Source organism: Salmo salar, chromosome 01, assembly GCF_965601325.2.
Source record: "Salmo salar chromosome 01, fSalSal1, whole genome shotgun sequence".
NCBI lineage: Eukaryota > Metazoa > Chordata > Actinopteri > Salmoniformes > Salmonidae > Salmo > Salmo salar.
The window spans coordinates 150,228,787-150,246,377 of record NC_138291.1 but is presented as its reverse complement, the minus strand read 5'-3'; the positions used below and the strand labels follow the sequence as shown (position 1 = coordinate 150,246,377).

Here is a 17,591-nt window from a genome sequence, read left to right as displayed (position 1 = left end):
TACCCGTGTGCTGACGCTGTTCCTGTCGTGTTCTATGTCTGTTACCTATTAAATGTTTACCTGCTTCTCCTGTCCGGCGTCGGCCCTTACAGCACATCTATCACTCCAGTGTTAATGCTAAATTGTAATTATTTCTCCTCTGTGGCCTATTTATTGCCTTACCTCCCTAATCCTCTACATTTGCACACACTGTACATAGTTTTTTATATTGTGTTATTGACTGTACGTTTGTTTATGTGTGACTCGTTGTTGTTGTTTTTATCGAACTGCTTTGCTTTATCTTGGCCAGGTCGCAGTTGTAATTGAGAACTTGTTCTCAGCTGGCCTACCTGGTTAAATAAAGGTGAAATAAATAAAATGTAATTAAAAAGCTGGTTGAGAGAGTGCAAAGCTGTCATCAAGGCAAAGGGTGGCGACTTTGAAGAATCTCAAATATAAAATATATTTTGTTTTGTTTAACATATTTTGAGGTTACTACATGATTCCATAAATGTTATTTCATAGTTTTGATGTCGTCACTATTATTGTAATACACTACGGGTCAAACATTCTTTATTTTTACTATTTTCTACATTGTAGAAAATTAGTGAAGACATCAAAACTATGAAAAAAAATGATTAATGAATTATTCACATACAAGGCATAAAGGTTAAGTTACAAGACAATACTAACATTAACAAAATATTAAGTATCTACAGTGAGGGAAAAAAGTATTTGATCCCCTGCTGATTTTGTACATTTGCCCACTGACAAAGAAATGATCAGTCTATAATTTTAATGGTTTATTTGAACAGTGAGAGACAGAATAACAACAAAGAAATCCTGAAAAACGCATGTCAAAAATGTTATAAATTGATTTGCATTTTAATGAGGGAAATAAGCATTTGACCCCCTCTCAATCAGAAAGATTTCCGGCTCCCAGGTGTCTTTTATACAGCTAACGAGCTGAGATTACGAGCACACACTTAAAGGGAGTGCTCCTAATCTCAGCTTGTTACCTGTATAAAAGACACATGTCCACAGAAGCAATCAATCAATCAGATTCCAAACTCTCCACCATGGCCATGACCAAAGAGCTCTCCAAGGATGTCAGGGACAAGATTGTAGTCCTACACAAGGCTGGAATGGGCTACAAGACCATCGCCAAGCAGCTTGGTGAGAAGGTGACAACAGTTGGTGCGATTATTTGCAAATGGCAGAAACACAAAATAACTGTCAATCTCCATTGGCCTGAGGCTCCATGCAAGATCTCACCTCGTGGAGTTGCAATGATCATGAGAACAGTGAGGAATCAGCCCAGAACTACACGGGAGGATCTTGTCAATGATCTCAAGGCAGCTGGGACCATAGTCACCAAGAAAACAATTGGTAACACACTACGCCGTGAAGGACTGAAATCCTGCAGTGCCCGCAAGGTCCCCCTGCTCAAGAAAGCACATATACATGCCCGTCTGAAGTTTGCCAGTGAACATCTGAATGATTCAGAGGACAACTGGGTGAAAGTGTTGTGGTCAGATGAGACCAAAATGGAGCTCTTTGGCATCAACTCAACTCGCCGTGTTTGGAGGAGGAGGAATGCTGCCTATGACCCCAAGAACACCATCCCCACCGTCAAACATGGAGGTGGAAACATTATGCTTTGGGGGTGTTTTTCTGCTAAGGGGACAGGACAACTTCACCGCATCAAAAGGACAATGGACGGGGCCATGTACCGTCAAATCTTGGGTGAGAACCTCCTTCCCTCAGCCAGGGCATTGAAAATGGGTCGTGGATGGGTATTCCAGCATGACAATGACCCAAAACACATGGTCAAGGCAACAAAGGAGTGGCTCAAGAAGAAGCACTTTAAGGTCCTGGAGTGGCCTAGCCAGTCTCCAGACCTTAATCCCATTGAAAATCTGTGGAGGGAGCTGAAGGTTCGAGTTGCCAAACGTCAGCCTCGAAACCTTAATGACTTGGAGAAGATCTGCAAAGAGGAGTGGGACAAAATCCCTCCTGAGATGTGTGCAAACCTGGTGGCCAACTACAAGAAACGTCTGACCTCTGTGATTGCCAACAAGGGTGTTGCCACCAAAGGGACAATGTCATGTTTTGTCATGTTTTGCAGAGGGGTCAAATACTTATTTCCCTCATTAAAATGCAAATCATTTTATAAAATTTTTGACATGCGTTTTTCTGGACTTTTTTGTTGTTATTCTGTCACTTTTCAAATAAACCTACCATTAAAATTATAGACTGATAATTTCTTTGTCAGTGGGCAAACATACAAAATCAGCAGGGGATCAAATACTTTTTTCCCTCACTGTAAATGAATCAATTATACAATCATACAACTAATTTCAAATTATTTTTAGCAATCTAACTAGAATACATAACAACATAAAGGTAATAATTTATTTGAATGGTAAATCTCTGTTGATAAACTGGGTAAATCAAGATGTAGCCTAGGCCTATCCACAATAAAGGTGAATTCATATTCAATATGAGTGTGGGCATACATTGAGTTATTGAGCTTATTTTGGATGATTTCATGTGGCTACAGATGACAAACAATCTGGGACTCATTTGGGACTTATTTTATTATAGTGATCAATAACATTTGCATAAAAGTAGCAATCTCTTCTTTTATAAAATTGTGTGCTGTCTCTTTAAACATAGTAATGACGTCATTCATGACGAGGCACACGCCCATTTGTGGTGCACGACTCCAGGATTGTTGCTTGACTCCCAAAACACACCGAAACGGATACGCACACACGTACACAACATGCAAAGTCCTACTAGGAAGACAACATTTGCATTCTAGAAGACTGACATGAGCATGATGCTGCCCATTTGCTCATCAACTTAGCCTATAAAAGGCCTATTTGGTTTGAATGTGGAAGGTGATAGGAACTAGAATATTTGAGTAAGATTTCTGTGATGGTATGATGCAGCGCACTTTACTCTTTGCCATGTTATAGCCCTATTCTGATGGGTATCACTAGAGACATTGGTTATGTAATTCTTTTAAGATTATTCTATTGATTTTTAAAGCAATCCACGATTGTGCACCCCAATACATGTCAGAAATGCTTTTAAATGATGTACCCAGTAGGTCCCTTAGGTCCTCGAACACTGGCCTTTTAACTATCCCAAAGCCAAGGACCAAGAGGCATGGAGAGGCAGCCTTTAGATATTATACCCTCAGCCTCTGTAATTGCCTGTAAGAGAACCTGAGGGTGACTGACACCGTGGACATATTTAACTTCACTAGGGTAGGGGGCAGCATTTGTAATTTTGGATGAAAAGCGTTCCCAAATTAAAATGCCTGCTACTCAGGCCCAGAAGCTAGGATATGCATATAATTGGTAGATTTGGATAGAAAACACTCTGAAGTTTCCAAAACTGTTAAAACAATGTCTGTGAGTATAACAGAACTGATATGGTAGGCAAAAACCTGAGGAAAATCCATCCAGGAAGTACTATTATTTTGAAAGGCTGTTTTTCCATTGAAAGCCTATCCACCATACAAAGACTTAGGACCCAGTTCACAATCTCTATGGATTCTTCTACATGTGGCAAGTCTTTAGGCATTGTTTCAGGCTTTTACTCTGAAAAATGAAGGAGATACAGCACTTTCAATGAGTGGACAGTGGAAATTTCCAGACATGAGTCCAGCACGTGATCGGGAGCGCGCCTTTCTTGTTTCTCCTTTTCTATTGACGAAGCTTTGGTCCCGTTGAAATATTATTGATTATTTATGACAAAAACAACCTGAAGATTGATTTTAACCTGATATGGATAGGGGGCAGTATTTTCACGGATGGATGAAAAAACGTACCCGATTTAAACTGGTTACTACTCTTGCCCAGAAACGAGAATATGCATTTTATTAGTAGATTTGGATAGAAAACACTCTGAAGTTTCTAAAACTGTTTGAATGGTGTCTGTGAGTATAACAGAACTCATATGGCAGGCAGAAACCTGACAAAAATTCAACGAGGAAGTGTAGGATCTGAGAAATGTAGTTCTTCTTTCTAGTCCCTTTCGAAACTACAGTTTCTGTGCTGTCACGTTGCTCTTTCTAAGGCTTCCATTGGCTGTCTAAAGCCTTCAGAAAGTGTTTTGCGCATTCCCCTGTCACTGGGCAGAGTATAGTAGCTCAGTTTCTGAGTGGACTGCCTGGGGACAAAGAGATTGGATATGCGCGTTACCGCGAGCACGCTGTTTTTTTTTCCTCCTTGAATGAATACACTATTGTCCAGTTGGAATATTATCGCAATTTTACGTAAAAAATACCACAAAAATGTATTTTAAACAGCGTTTGACATGCTTCTAAGTACGGTAATGGAACATTTTGACATTTTGTGTCTCGAAATGCGCTCGCACGTTACCCTTTGGATAGTGACCTGAGCGCACGAACAAAACGGAGGTATTTGGACATAACTATGGATTATTTTGAACAAAAACAACATTTCTTATGGAAGTAGCAGTCCTGGGAGTGCATTCTGACGAAGATCAGCAAAGGTAATACAATATTTCTAATACTAATTCTGAGTTTAGTTTGCCCCGAACTTGGCGGGTGTCTGAATAGCTCGTGATGGCGAGCTATGTACTCAGAATATTGAAAAATGTGCTTTCGCCGAAAAGCTATTTTAAAATCTGACACAGCGATTGCATGAAGGAGTTCTGTATCTATAATTCTTAAAATAATTGTTATGTATTTTGTCAACGTTTATGGTGAGTATTTTTGTAAATTCACCAGAAGTTTTCGGTGGGAATACATTTTCTGAACATCACGCAGCAATGTTTTTGGATATAAATATGAACTTGATTGAACAAAACATACATGTGTTGTATAACATAATGTCCTAGGAGTGTCATCTGATGAAGTTCATCAAAGGTTAGTGCTTCATTTAGCTGTGTTTTGGGTTTTATTGACATATATACTTGCTTGGAAAATGGCTGTGTGATTATTTTTGTCTATGTACTCTCCGAACATAATCTAATGTTTTGCTTTCGCTGTAAAGCCTTTTTGAAATCGGACAACATGGTTGGATTCAGGAGATGTTTATCTTTCAAATGGTGTAAAATAGTCGTATGTTTGAAAAATGTAAATTATTGGATTTTTTTGGTTTTTGTATTTCGCTCCATGCGATCCCATTGGCTGTTGGCTAGGGGTTCCCTGTTCCGCCAGCGGAACGCCTAGATGTAAGAGGTTTTAAACATCGTTTTACATGTTTCTACGAACCTTTATTGTACTTTTTTGACTTTTCGTCTGGATGTTGAGAGTGAGCTTTGTGCCTTTGGATTACTGAACTAAACACACCAACAAAACTGAGGTTTTTGGACATAAAGAGGGACATTATCGAACAAAACGAACATTTATTGTGTAACGTGGAGTTCTGGGAGTGCCACCAGATGAAGATCATCAAAGGTAAGCGATTAATTTTATCGCTATTTCTGACTTTTGTGAGTCCTCTCCTTGGCTGGAAAATGTCTGTATGGTGTTTTGTGGCTAGGCGCTGTCCTAACATAATCGTATGGTTTGCTTTCGCCGTAAAGCCTTTTTGAAATCTGACACAGCGGTTGGATTAACAATTAGTTTATCTTTAAGCTGGTGTATAACATTTGTATCTTTTATGTATGTTTATTATGAGAATTTCTGTTTTGTTGAGTTTCACGCTCTGCAATTTCACCGGCTGTTGTTTGAGACAGTGTTTTACTGAACAAAATGCGCTAACAAAACGGAGGTTTTTGATATAAAGAGGGACTTGATCGAAAAAAACGAACATTTATTGAGTAAATGGGAGTCTTGTGAGTGCAAACATATGAAGATCATCAAAGATAAGTGATACATTTTATCGCTATTTCTGACTTTTGTTACTCCTCTTCTTGGCTGCTAACTGTTTGTAATGATTTGTCTGCTGGATGCTTTTCTCAGATAATCGCATGGTATGCTTTCCCGGTAAAGCCTTTTTGAAATCTGACACCGTGGTTGGATTAACAAGAAGTTTATCTTTAAACCCATGTATAACACTTGTATGTTTCATGAATTTTTATAATGAGTATTTCTGTTTTTGAATTTGGCACTCTGCAATTTCACTGGATGTTGGCCAGGTGGGACGCTTGCGTCCCGCACGCTCTAGTGAGGTTAAAAGAGATCTTAGAACACATATTTTTAGCTTTGCTTTTCCTTTTTAGTCATTCTGTTTAGTCATTCCGTCATTCCATTTTGTCATTCTTTAGTTTTTTATCTTGTGTTTCTTGTGTAGTAAATATTTCAGCTTTTAGTTTCATAGTTTTATTTTTTCCCTGTGAAGGACATTGCTTTGCATTCCATGACTGAAATGTGAATTATAAATAAAGCTTGATTTGATCATTATCCAAGCATGTGCGTTATTCCAGAGCACGATTCACACAGGATTCGTTTTTCCAAATTGCCCCCAGTAATTCCACATTTTTTCACATTAAATTAACTCTTATGACGGAAGCCTGGAGGTTTTTATTCTAATCATGAAGATATTTCAACATTATGTCTAGACGATAATAAGCTACACTGATAGTGGTGTAAAGGTGTCCCCATAACATTTAAATTGATTCAGTGAGATCAGGTTAGTTACAACTTGGGTTGGAGCAAAAACCTACAGGAAGGTAGCTCTCCAGTAACATGGTTGGAGAGCCCTGACCTAGGTCATCAACAGCCCACCAGGGTTTCATTAAATAAACTATAGGCACAATACTTTTTATTGCACATCTAGGCCTAATTAAACTGATGCATTTGGCGATGTTCAACTCCAATTCACTGGCACTATGAAGAAAAGCTTAGTCATACTCGTTGATAGCCTTATACATACTTTTATATAATTTCTGTGAAATTACGAGGCATTGTAAGACAAAACATTGAAAGATTACCAAGATATAGCCTATGCGCATTAATCCGACTGTATGTCTGCCTGCCCCGATCCCCTCTCTCCCTCACTGGCTCAACTGCTATTTCTCTTCGCTATGAAAAACGCTAGTGTGTGTTTGGTTTTCAGTCTGTTCTGTGTAGAATAGCTCAGCCTACTAATTGACACATTAAACGCCAAGATATTGCGAGATACAGCATTGCGATAGCCTATACATCTTTTGATTACCGTTGCACAGTTCTGAAATCCTGCTATGCCCTATGACAAACCATCAAACAGGCAAAGTGTCAGTACAGGGCTAAGATTGAATCGTACTACACCGGCTCCGACGCTCGTCTTATGTGGCAGGGCTTGCAAACTATTACAGACTACAAAGGGAAGCACAGCCGCAAGCTGCCCAGCGACACGAGCCTACCAGACGAGCTAAATCACTTCTATGCTCGCTTCGAGGCAAGCAACACTGAGGCATGCATGAGAGCATCGGCTGTTCCGGGCGACTATGTGATCACGCTCTCCATAGCCGACTTGAGTAAGACCTTTAAACAGGTCAACATTCACAAGGCTGCGGGGCCAGACAGATTACCAGGATGTGTGCTCCGGGCATGTGCTGACCAACTGGCAGGTGTCTTTACTGACATTTTCAACATGTCCCTGATTGAGTCTGTAATACCAACATGTTTCAAGCAGACCACCATAGTCCCTGTGCCCAAGAACACAAAGGCATCCTGCCAAAATGACTACAGACCCGTAGCACTCACGTCCGTGGCCATGAAGTGCTTTGAAAGGCTGGTAATGGCTCAAATCAACACCATTATCCCAGAAACCCTAGACCCACTCCAATTTGCATACTGCACCAACAGATCCACAAATTATGCAATCTCCATTGCACTCCACACTGCCCTTTCACACCTGGACAAAAGGAACACCTATGTGAGAATGCTATTCATTGACTACAGCTCAGTGTTTAACACCATAACACTCAAAGCTCATCACTAAGCTAAGGACCCTGGGACTAAACACCTCCCTCTGCAACTGGATCCTGGACTTCCTGACGGGCCACCCCCAGGTGGTAAGGTAGGTAACAACACATCTGCCACGCTGATCCTCAACACGGGGCCCCTCAGGGGTGCGTCCTCAGTCCCCTCCTGTACTCCCTGTTCACTCTTGACTGCACGGCCAGGCAAGACTCCAACACCATCAGTACGTTTGCTGATGACACAACAGTGGTTGGCCTGATCACCAACAACAACGACACAGCCTATAGGGAGGAGGTCAGAGACCTGGCAGTGTGGTGCCAGGACAACAACCTCTCCCTCAACGTGATCAAAACAAAGGAAATGATTGTGGACTACAGGAAAAGGAGGACCGAGCACGCCCCCATTCTCATCGACGGGGCTGTAGTGGAGCAGGTTGAGAGCAAGGCACTACAGAGGGTAGTGCGTACGGCCCAGTACATCACTGGGGCCAAGCTTCTGCCATCCAGGACCTCTATACCAGGAGGTGTCAGAGGAAGGCCCTAAAAATTGTCAAAGACTCCAGCCACCCTAGTCATAGACTGTTCTCTCTGCTACCGCACGGCAAGCGGTACCGGAGCGCCAAGTCTAGGTCCAAGAGGCTTCTAAACAGCTTCTACCCCCAAGCCATAAGACTCCTGAACAGCTAATAAAATGGCTACCCAGACTATTTGCAGTGCCCCCCCCCCCCCCACCCCACGCCGCTGCTACTCTCTGTTATTATCTATGCATAGTCACTTTAATAACTCTACCTACATGTACATATTACCTCAATTACCACGACACCGGTGCCCCCGTACATTGACTCTGTACCGGTACCCCCTGTATACAGCCCCACTATTTACTGCTGCTCTTTAATTATTTGTTATTCTTTTCTCTTACTTTTTTTTGTACTTTCTTAAAACTGCATTGTTGGTTAAGGGCTTGTAAGTAAGCATTTCACTGTGAGGTCTACTACACCTGTTGTATTTGGCGCATGTGACAAATAACATTTTATTTTATTTGTAGTGAATTGATGTAAGCTAGCAAGGAAAGTTACACTACAAAATTGGAAGCTACTGGTATCTTCTTGCTCTAGCCTGTGTTGACATTGTTTTGTGAACAGTAACTACGTTTGAACATTTCTACATGCCATGTTGCGTTATTCAAGTGTGTTAAATTCTGTGCAGCATGAGTGGGGAGCAGTGGGATGAGCTATAGAAGAACAGCTCATTGTAATGACTGGAATGGAATCTATGGAACGGAGTCAAATATGTGGTTTCCATATGTTTAATGTGTTTGATACAGTTCCATTTATTCCATTCAAGCCATTACAATGAGCCTGTCCTCCGATAGCTCCTCCCACCAGCCTCCTCTGGTGGGGAGCTAACATGTTTGCAGCCCAGACTCACAGTGCTCTAGCAATGAGTAAGTGGAGCAGGCAAGAGGCATGAACAGTGCGCTCACGCTATTAGGGGACATCGGCTGCGCTGATAAACAGACTTTATGACGTGAGACACATTTGACAGAAGTACCTAAAATAACAACAATTCTAGTACCGAACCATTTTTCATGTTCAAGTATCAAATACGTTTCAGAACACCATGCAACACAGAGAGTGTATCTCACCACGGCAGGTCAGGAACAAAGAGCAAGAGACAATTAATCTAAGTCTCTTTAATAACATCTGAGTTGTTTGGATTTTAAATCTGAGTTGTTGACCAATCACATTACCGTTGAATTAACCTCCAATTAGATATGCAACCAACAGAATGTAAAGTCAACAGCACCTACTGCTTCACAGAGGTGTGACAGAATGGGGGATTTGGAGAGCAACACAGAGAAAGAGACAATAAAACCTTTAGCATGGAGTTGATAAGAGTCACTTCGGGGGCCACCCTACTGGAGAAGTAATCAAAAGCATACGATCATATTCAGAGGTACTCTCTATAACTCTAAAAGTGGCCCCTACACAAACACAACAACAGGCACCCACACACACAAGCCCCCGAACACACCAAGTTTGTCATAAATCAAAGAGAAATTACAGCGCTTTACCACATGAATCCAGAGAAAGCAGTATGACGCCTGAATCATCAGAAAGGTTCCACTTTATAGACCTAGTCCATGAGACGCATTGCAACAAGCTTCAATTAAAACCTATGACACTCATCACAGCTTCAAAGCATCGACTGTTCAATAATAATTTCCTGTCTTTTAAATGTTTAGCTGACAACTCTTTATGCATACTGCTTTTGATCAAAGCAGCACACCAACAGAGCATACTAAATACTTTATGAATTTGCATAGTGGGAAATGCAGAATAGGTACCAAACTACCAACCCAGTACGACTCTCTCTGGGATTTGGGGAAAATACAAAAAACACAGTCAAACAAGCACTTTGCCTGAGTTTTTTTTTTTTTAAGGGACAGGTACAAGTCCCCCTTCAACACTTCTGATTGGGCAGACATTTGGCTGAGCAAGGGCAGACTGGCCAGAGATAAGAGCTGCACAATGCCATGCCTTATCTGTCCATAGTGTGCAGGCGCCCGCTGCTGGCATTGGCACAAGGAGATCGCCATTTTGATGAAGAGTTTATATCAGCGTCCGCTACTAATGAGCCATTCAAGGCTCACACCACAGCCACTAGACCAGTCCAACCTGGGGGACCCAGGAGCACAGTAGCCAGTAGGTTACTGTAAATGTACAGTAAAATACTGGCAGCACAAAAGCCAGTAAATTACTGTAGATTTACTTGCCTTTACTGAAACACAAATTGACAGCATATTGCTGTAACACCTGACTACAGTAACATTCTGTATTTCTAAAATGTACAGTACATTACTGGAAGCACAATGGTTAGTAAAGTGTTGCAGATTCACAGTGCAGCCAGCTAGTGCCAACGATGGGCAGTATTTCTGTTACATGTATTTGATTTCAATAGTTTCAATACCTATTTTGTAATTTATATTTCACTAGCCTGAAGTACAATTTATGTTTTTTGTAACAGATTAATTAGCTTTTTTTATTTTCGAATACAAAAATAAACTTGCAAGTAGCCCGCTTAACTACAACAATATTCTCGGTAACGGTAACATAAACTTTTTACTTGCTATGACTGTGGTATGTTCTTGTTTATCTACCTTACTTTAATGCACTCATTTTAAGTCGCTCTGGAGAAGAGCGTCTGCTAAATGACCAAAATGTACATTTAAAATGAACACTACACACAGATCTTATTAGAATAATACCCACCAGTGTGCTTTGCAAGTTCATTTTAACATTAACATTTTGGTCATTTAGCAGACGCTCTTGTCCAGAGCGACGTACAGTCATTGCATTAAACTAAGGTTGATTTAAAAAAACACATATCACAGTCATAGCAATTAAACCATTTCTGTAACCGTTACGGAGAATGTTGTTGTAGTTAAACATTGGTTTTCAATATATTTTGTCATTGTAACAAGATACCTTTTGATGCTACTATAGTGCTGAGTTTGTTACTGTAATATTCACAGTAACTTGCCACCAGCTTCCTGTACGTTACTGTAATATCAGAGTAACGATACAGTAAAATACTGTAAAATTAGCCTACTAGACTGTAAGAAAGTAAATGCTACTGTAATTACATGGGATTAATGCAAGCAGGTTTGCTGTTAGGTATTTGTATATTACAGCATATTTACTAATATTTGGTGTTTTATATCACTTGTCTTCTAGAGGTCTAAACAAAGGCTTCCAAACTGGCTGTGATTACAAGGCAAAACAGAAAAAAGTAATTGAACCTCTAAGAAGGCACGACTCAAAATATGTTAATGAGCCAGAGACTCCTTCCCTGAGCACAACATTTTTCCAAAATGCACCATAATTCACAATATGCTGCTGTAAATACACAGCCAAACTGGTAACACAGTACTTTTGTGTAACATTTTATTGTAAAATTACAGCAATCGCTGTAATTTCACAGCAGTGTAGCGGAATTCCATTGAGGCCTCATTGCTCTTTACAGTACCATACTGTAATATAGAATTACAGTAGCTAACTGTAAATGTTTTGCTGTAAATTTACAGCAATTTGTTAGTGATATGCACCATATAAATGATTTGCACTGACTAACCGCACATCCAACCCTTACACACACACACACACACTCACACACACACAGGGCTACTGTTCTATTATATACTATTGATTCCAGTACCCATTTTATATTTGTAAATACAATGTAAATACAGTCCATGACCTCTTCTATTACTTCTACTACTTGTTATTTTTTACTCAACTCTTTTCATTGTTTTTATTGATTATTGATTAATGTACTGCATTGTTGAGGGAGCTAGCACATAAGCATTTGCTGCACCTTTTTGTACCTGCTGTTAACTGTGTATGTGATGAATACATTTGACGTGATTGGAAGCATCCCCTTGCAGATGAGAAACAAACTATTGTAAATGTTAGCCGCAAAATATGTTTCCTAGATATTAAATATTAAATAGGTTTAAGTTAAATGGTTTCCCAGATGAAAGTGTGCCTACATCAACATTAGGTTATGCATAGCCTATATTAGAGTGAGCTAGATGTGTTTTACAGTGCTTTGAAATGCTGTATGTCTTGTCGCATGAGGGGAGTGCCTTGTTAACAACTTACTTCAAGAACAACATAACTTGCGAGCTGGAAAGAATCCTTTGGCTCTCTAATAGTTTTACATGACACTGCTGCCATTATTTACTCCAGAGATTACTTCATAATCTACAAACAGGAAAAGTTATCCAGCTGCAAACATTATCATAACCCATCAAACGCTTTCTCTTCCTTCCAGGGATGACGGAGAGAGAGAGCGAGAGCGAGAAAGAAGAGAAGAGCAAAATACTGTAGCATAGCTAGTCCCACTCAGCGCTGCTAGAGTCAAAGAGAAGAAAAGAGAGGCAGTCAGAAATGAATTGCTAATTGCGACAGTGAGATAGAAATCGGTCTGGAGTCGCGTCACTACGTCTCCCTGGCCCTGCCACCCAGTCTGGCTGCAGTCTGCAGGGCTGGCCCTACTGCAGTGTGGGGAAGTGAGCTATTTAGACTCCCAGCGCCATTTTTAACAGAGGTAGCCGGGGCTTTCTTTCGGTTCGTAATTTCCCTCTATAAGGCCCTACTAAGGAGCTGTCTGTCATCTCTTTCTATCCATCTCTCCCTGTTTTCTCTCTATCTCTGCATCTTGCAATATTGTATTTCTATCTCTCGCACTCTTTAGTCCCCTCCCTCTTTCTGTATCTCCCTCTCCTTTGCATCATCTCTTATCTCAGTCTCTCCATCTCTCTGCCTCATCCCTCAATGCATCCTCTATCTCTCTCCTTCCCTCTCCTTTCATCCCCCTCTCTTTCACTGCACCCCTTTCCCGATTCGCCCCCACTGTGCCACTGATATGCTCTTGGAGAGTTACATAACCCCCTCTCACCACCACCACCATCATCTGCACCCCTCCCCACCCCTCAGCCTCCAGCATGGCTTCCTGAGGATGTGGGTCCCAGTGGCTCCCCTGCCTGCTGTTCTGCTACTCGCCCTCCCTCCCTTCCATCTCCCTCCATATGTCTGCTTCCCCCAAGGTCCCCTTCAGGCTCCCCTCCCTTTCAGGCGGTTGACTAATCGCTTTTGTACTTTTCCTTCAGTCTGTGGAGAGGGACCCGGCTAGGAGGAAGTGCAGTGAGAAGCCTAGAGTCGACAACCGTCACGTCAGGCTCCCACAGCGAACTAATTGCAGCTGGGAGCCGATATAGTCACTACAGCCCCCCTGGAAGAAGGAAGGAGGAACTGTGGCAGGCTCCTATGGAGAACTACAGCAGAAGGGGACAATAATCAATACATTGCCGCTTTAGGGGAAGAAAAATTAAGAGTCTCCTATGGAGCTACTGCAAAGAAGAAGGCAGGAGTCAACATAGCCCCCCATTGGAAATGACTGGCCTGCAATGAGGCCTACAGTCGACACAGCCCCCCGTTGGGACACCCCCAGAGAGGGACTGTAAAGCTGACAGCCCCCATGGAACTACAGAACAGAAGTCTGGAGCCCAACTACCGTCTCGACTGGAGTGCAAATGGAGGCCCTCAACAGGGATTTAAACCAGTGAGACCAAGACAGGACACAGATCCCCAACCAGGATCCACTGCAGAGGGCTACACTGTCAACAGACATTACCTCCGCAACCTCAGCCTCTCACAAGTGATTGGAGTCAGCAAAATGCTGTGTTCAGCAGAATTACTACATAGTATTCCCATGTTGAAGTCTTGAAGGGGCTCATAAAATACTCCAATAAATGTTTTGGCATGAATAAAGTTTTTTTTTTGTTTATGTCTTGGTTATGTTTTTGGCTGCTTTCTTTTTTCTTCGAGAGCCAAATACATCAAATGTACATACTAAGTACAAAGTACCACTTGAGCACAGGGAGGATATAAGTGTATGAACATGAGGGTTCTTCTGGAATGGCCTGTACCACATCTGCTTTATCTGACTACATAACCAACTGATAATAAGCAGCACCCAAAGGATCCACCACAACTGTTAGCAGCCTAAGCATAATACAAGACCTGTCAGAGCATTACTGAACATTGCAGATACTTTTCCATTCCCATTCCCTACATGACACTCCAGCTAGCTGCCAACTAGCAACTATAGCCATTTATCATACCTAAAAATATACATGCAACGCAAACAAAAATGTCTACCCTGCCTATAGCATATACCAGCACAATAATAAACTGATGCACACATGTATCATTTAGTCCTTATCCTTTACAAGTTTAAAATAAATGAGGCTTTAGGAATTATTGTCAGTCAGGCCCAAAATGAAACAAAATCTCTGTACCTAAACGATATCCTGTTATACAGACTCATCCAATCAACTTGAAATCCTAATGGTTCACAGAGAGAAACTAAAGCTCTGGGTTGGTTTTTTAAAAAGAGTTTAAAATAACAAAGTCTTGACAGGTCAAATTGAAGATTAATGGCTTTTTTCTTTTTTCATTGCTTACTCTGAAGGAAAGACCCTCTAGGCTTCAATTCAATATCAGTCTCCAAGTCAAGTCTAGCACACTAGCTGTCACCCAAGCACCTTTTCACTAACACAACCATTTAAAAGAGATGGAAGTTGGAGGTTCAACCAAACATTGGTCTTACCTGAAGTGGCGATGACAAGGCACAGTAGAAGTAGAGGTAAAAGCGACATGTTGCTGCTCTCCATCTCAAAGTCAGATATCTGCGGGAGTCTCAAAGAAGCACTGGCCGGTGTCTAGGTGCTTGGGCAGTGAGAGCAGTGTCCAATGGCAGCACGGCTGTGACTGTGGTGACAGTGGTTCCGCTCCAGAGGGGTGACCACACAAATCCAGCCTTGATAGGTCAAAGGTTAGCTAAGAGAAAAGAGGCAGGGCGTCAGTAGGAGATAACCGACTGCCAAGCAGTCATAGGGAGAATCTCAATTGCATACTCCTCGCGTCCTTTCTCCACTCTCCTCCCGCCTCCTTCTCAAAACCCATTGGATGAAAAAGCCAGAGGTCCCTCCCCTCTGACCTTCTCCTCCAATGGGTTTTGAGAAAGAGGCGAGAGGAGAGAGGATGCGAGGAGTATGCAATTGAGATTCTACCATAGATGAGGTGATTCAAATAATACTGACACGGTACAACCAATAAGAAATAGTGTATATCTCTGATATAACTGATGTTGAACATTTATATCATCACATCACAGTGGAATATAACTGATGTTGAACATGTATATTACCACATCACAGTAGAATTAATATAATTTCAATGCACATACTTTATCTTTGCCATAATTAAAAAATACAAATTAATCAATGTGATACTCTTTCTCTACAGTCAATGCTGGCAAGCTTTACAAATCCCCTCAAGGAACCTTTGCCATTGAAAATGAAATGGTGAGACGGTGTTGCCAAGATTAACTGCATCACTTTATCTTTTATCTATTTTTCTGTCTTTTATCTAGGACAGTGCTATGCTATGTGAGCTTATTATAGGATTTAATTTTCTCTCCTGAGGGCCTGTTCCTAAACGGGAAGGATGAGATGCAGCACGCTGATTAACATCTTAAAAAGTGATGATTAACAAGGCCATTTCTAATAAATGTAATGCTCTCTACTGTGCTGTTCTCTACTCAGCTACCCCCCATTTTCTAGTAAAGTGCTTGATTACAACTGTCGCTATGATACCTAATCAAGATTCAAAATATGATAATCATTCAATTCTTGACAAATATGACCAACGTGCAACAAGCAGTGGGTGGTTTATCATTTTAAGGGTATGGAATAACTATAGAATACATCACCATGTGGATACAGAGAATCCTGAGGGGAGAGACTGCTCTATTTATAAGGATGTAGCACGAAATGAGTTGACATAACTTTTACTTTTACCGTTTCACACAACAAAAAGTATTGTTCCTCCACTATTATGTGTTGCCATTTGAAGTAAAACACAGGGAATGTATTGTGTTAACAATGCATGCTAGAATAAGCTTGTACAATATCAAGCATGGAACTTCTTGGTTATTAATCATGTAAAAACATTGTAATGATAAGTTACAAACGTATTAAGTTTATACTTCCAATGGGACTATCTGTTCTTGCACAGCCCAGTTTTATTCACATTAGGGCGCAGAGCTCTATGGGTAATCCAGTTGTCAGTAACTGCTGGCCCAGTCTGTCAGGAAATGGTACGGCGTCGCTTTCTTTAAATAATATTACAATGCTGAGATCTGATCAACGAGACTGCTCTGTTGCTATTCATATACTGCGAGGGGAAAATACTTTAAACTGTTTATATGCAACCAAAGCAAAACAAATGTAACTGTGGATACTTCCTTAACCAGGCAGACCCGAATTATTGATGCCTAATAACGCTGACATTGTGTTGAACATAAGACCCATAGTGGTCCATACATTTTTTAAAATAAACAAATCACTATAACTATAGAAAATGGTCATTAGAAAGTAGTTGAATATTTCAGGCAAGCTGAAGAGAGGCTATTAAAGTGAAACAAAATAAAAACCGTTACTTTTTAATTTGAGTGATATAAATAGGATGAGTAAGTGAAACGCATCGTTAATATTTGGTTGCATATACAGCTACAGGCTAATATACGTTTTTCCTGACAATAGCTCACAGTTGACAACTTTGTAATACTTGTTAACAGGTTATTTTACGTAATTGTCACCTACCATTGGCTTTAAATAAACAACACAACAAGGGAATACATTGTATCAGTGACAACAACTACAGCTGACAACAAATCATTGATACAACTCACATATCAATGGAGAACGGCCGGGTATAGGCTAATCCACGAGCGCGTGAGAAGCGGTCAGTCATGTATACTTTCAGAAACGTTCTAGTGTGGCCAGGCGGCGGCCACAGATTTACTTTAGGACCACTCCCACTGATCAGAGCCTCGCGTCCTGCTGCTAATGTGCTTCACTCACGTCAATGCCCGGACTTCTGGTCAGCACAGTGCATTGTGAAAGACAACCCAGGTATTTCTTTGATATTTTGCAACTCAGGTCAATCGACAGCAGTCATCTATGGTCGACAGGTATCAACCCAATGAATGAAAATAAAGTCTAAAAAAGACAAGTATGAATGAGTTTGTTCTTTCCATAATCCATTCAGCATTATTACATCGTAATATCATTGTAGAAACCCACAATGTTA

General features: G+C 40.9%; 1 protein-coding gene across 1 annotated transcript in view; it reads right to left on the bottom strand.

Annotated features, from left to right (window-relative positions):
* Positions 1–17,375, bottom strand: part of LOC106565750 (endoglin) — a 71,823-nt gene extending 54,448 nt beyond the window's left edge. Inside the window, exons 1-2 of the mRNA XM_014133218.3 lie at positions 17,191–17,375; positions 15,046–15,275 (exon numbers count right to left, since the gene is read on the bottom strand). Coding sequence (XP_013988693.1) covers positions 15,046–15,109 — 64 coding nt within the window. The 5' untranslated portion in view covers positions 15,110–15,275; positions 17,191–17,375. The remainder of the gene's footprint in view (positions 1–15,045; positions 15,276–17,190) is intronic.
* Positions 17,376–17,591: the final 216 nt, after the last annotated feature.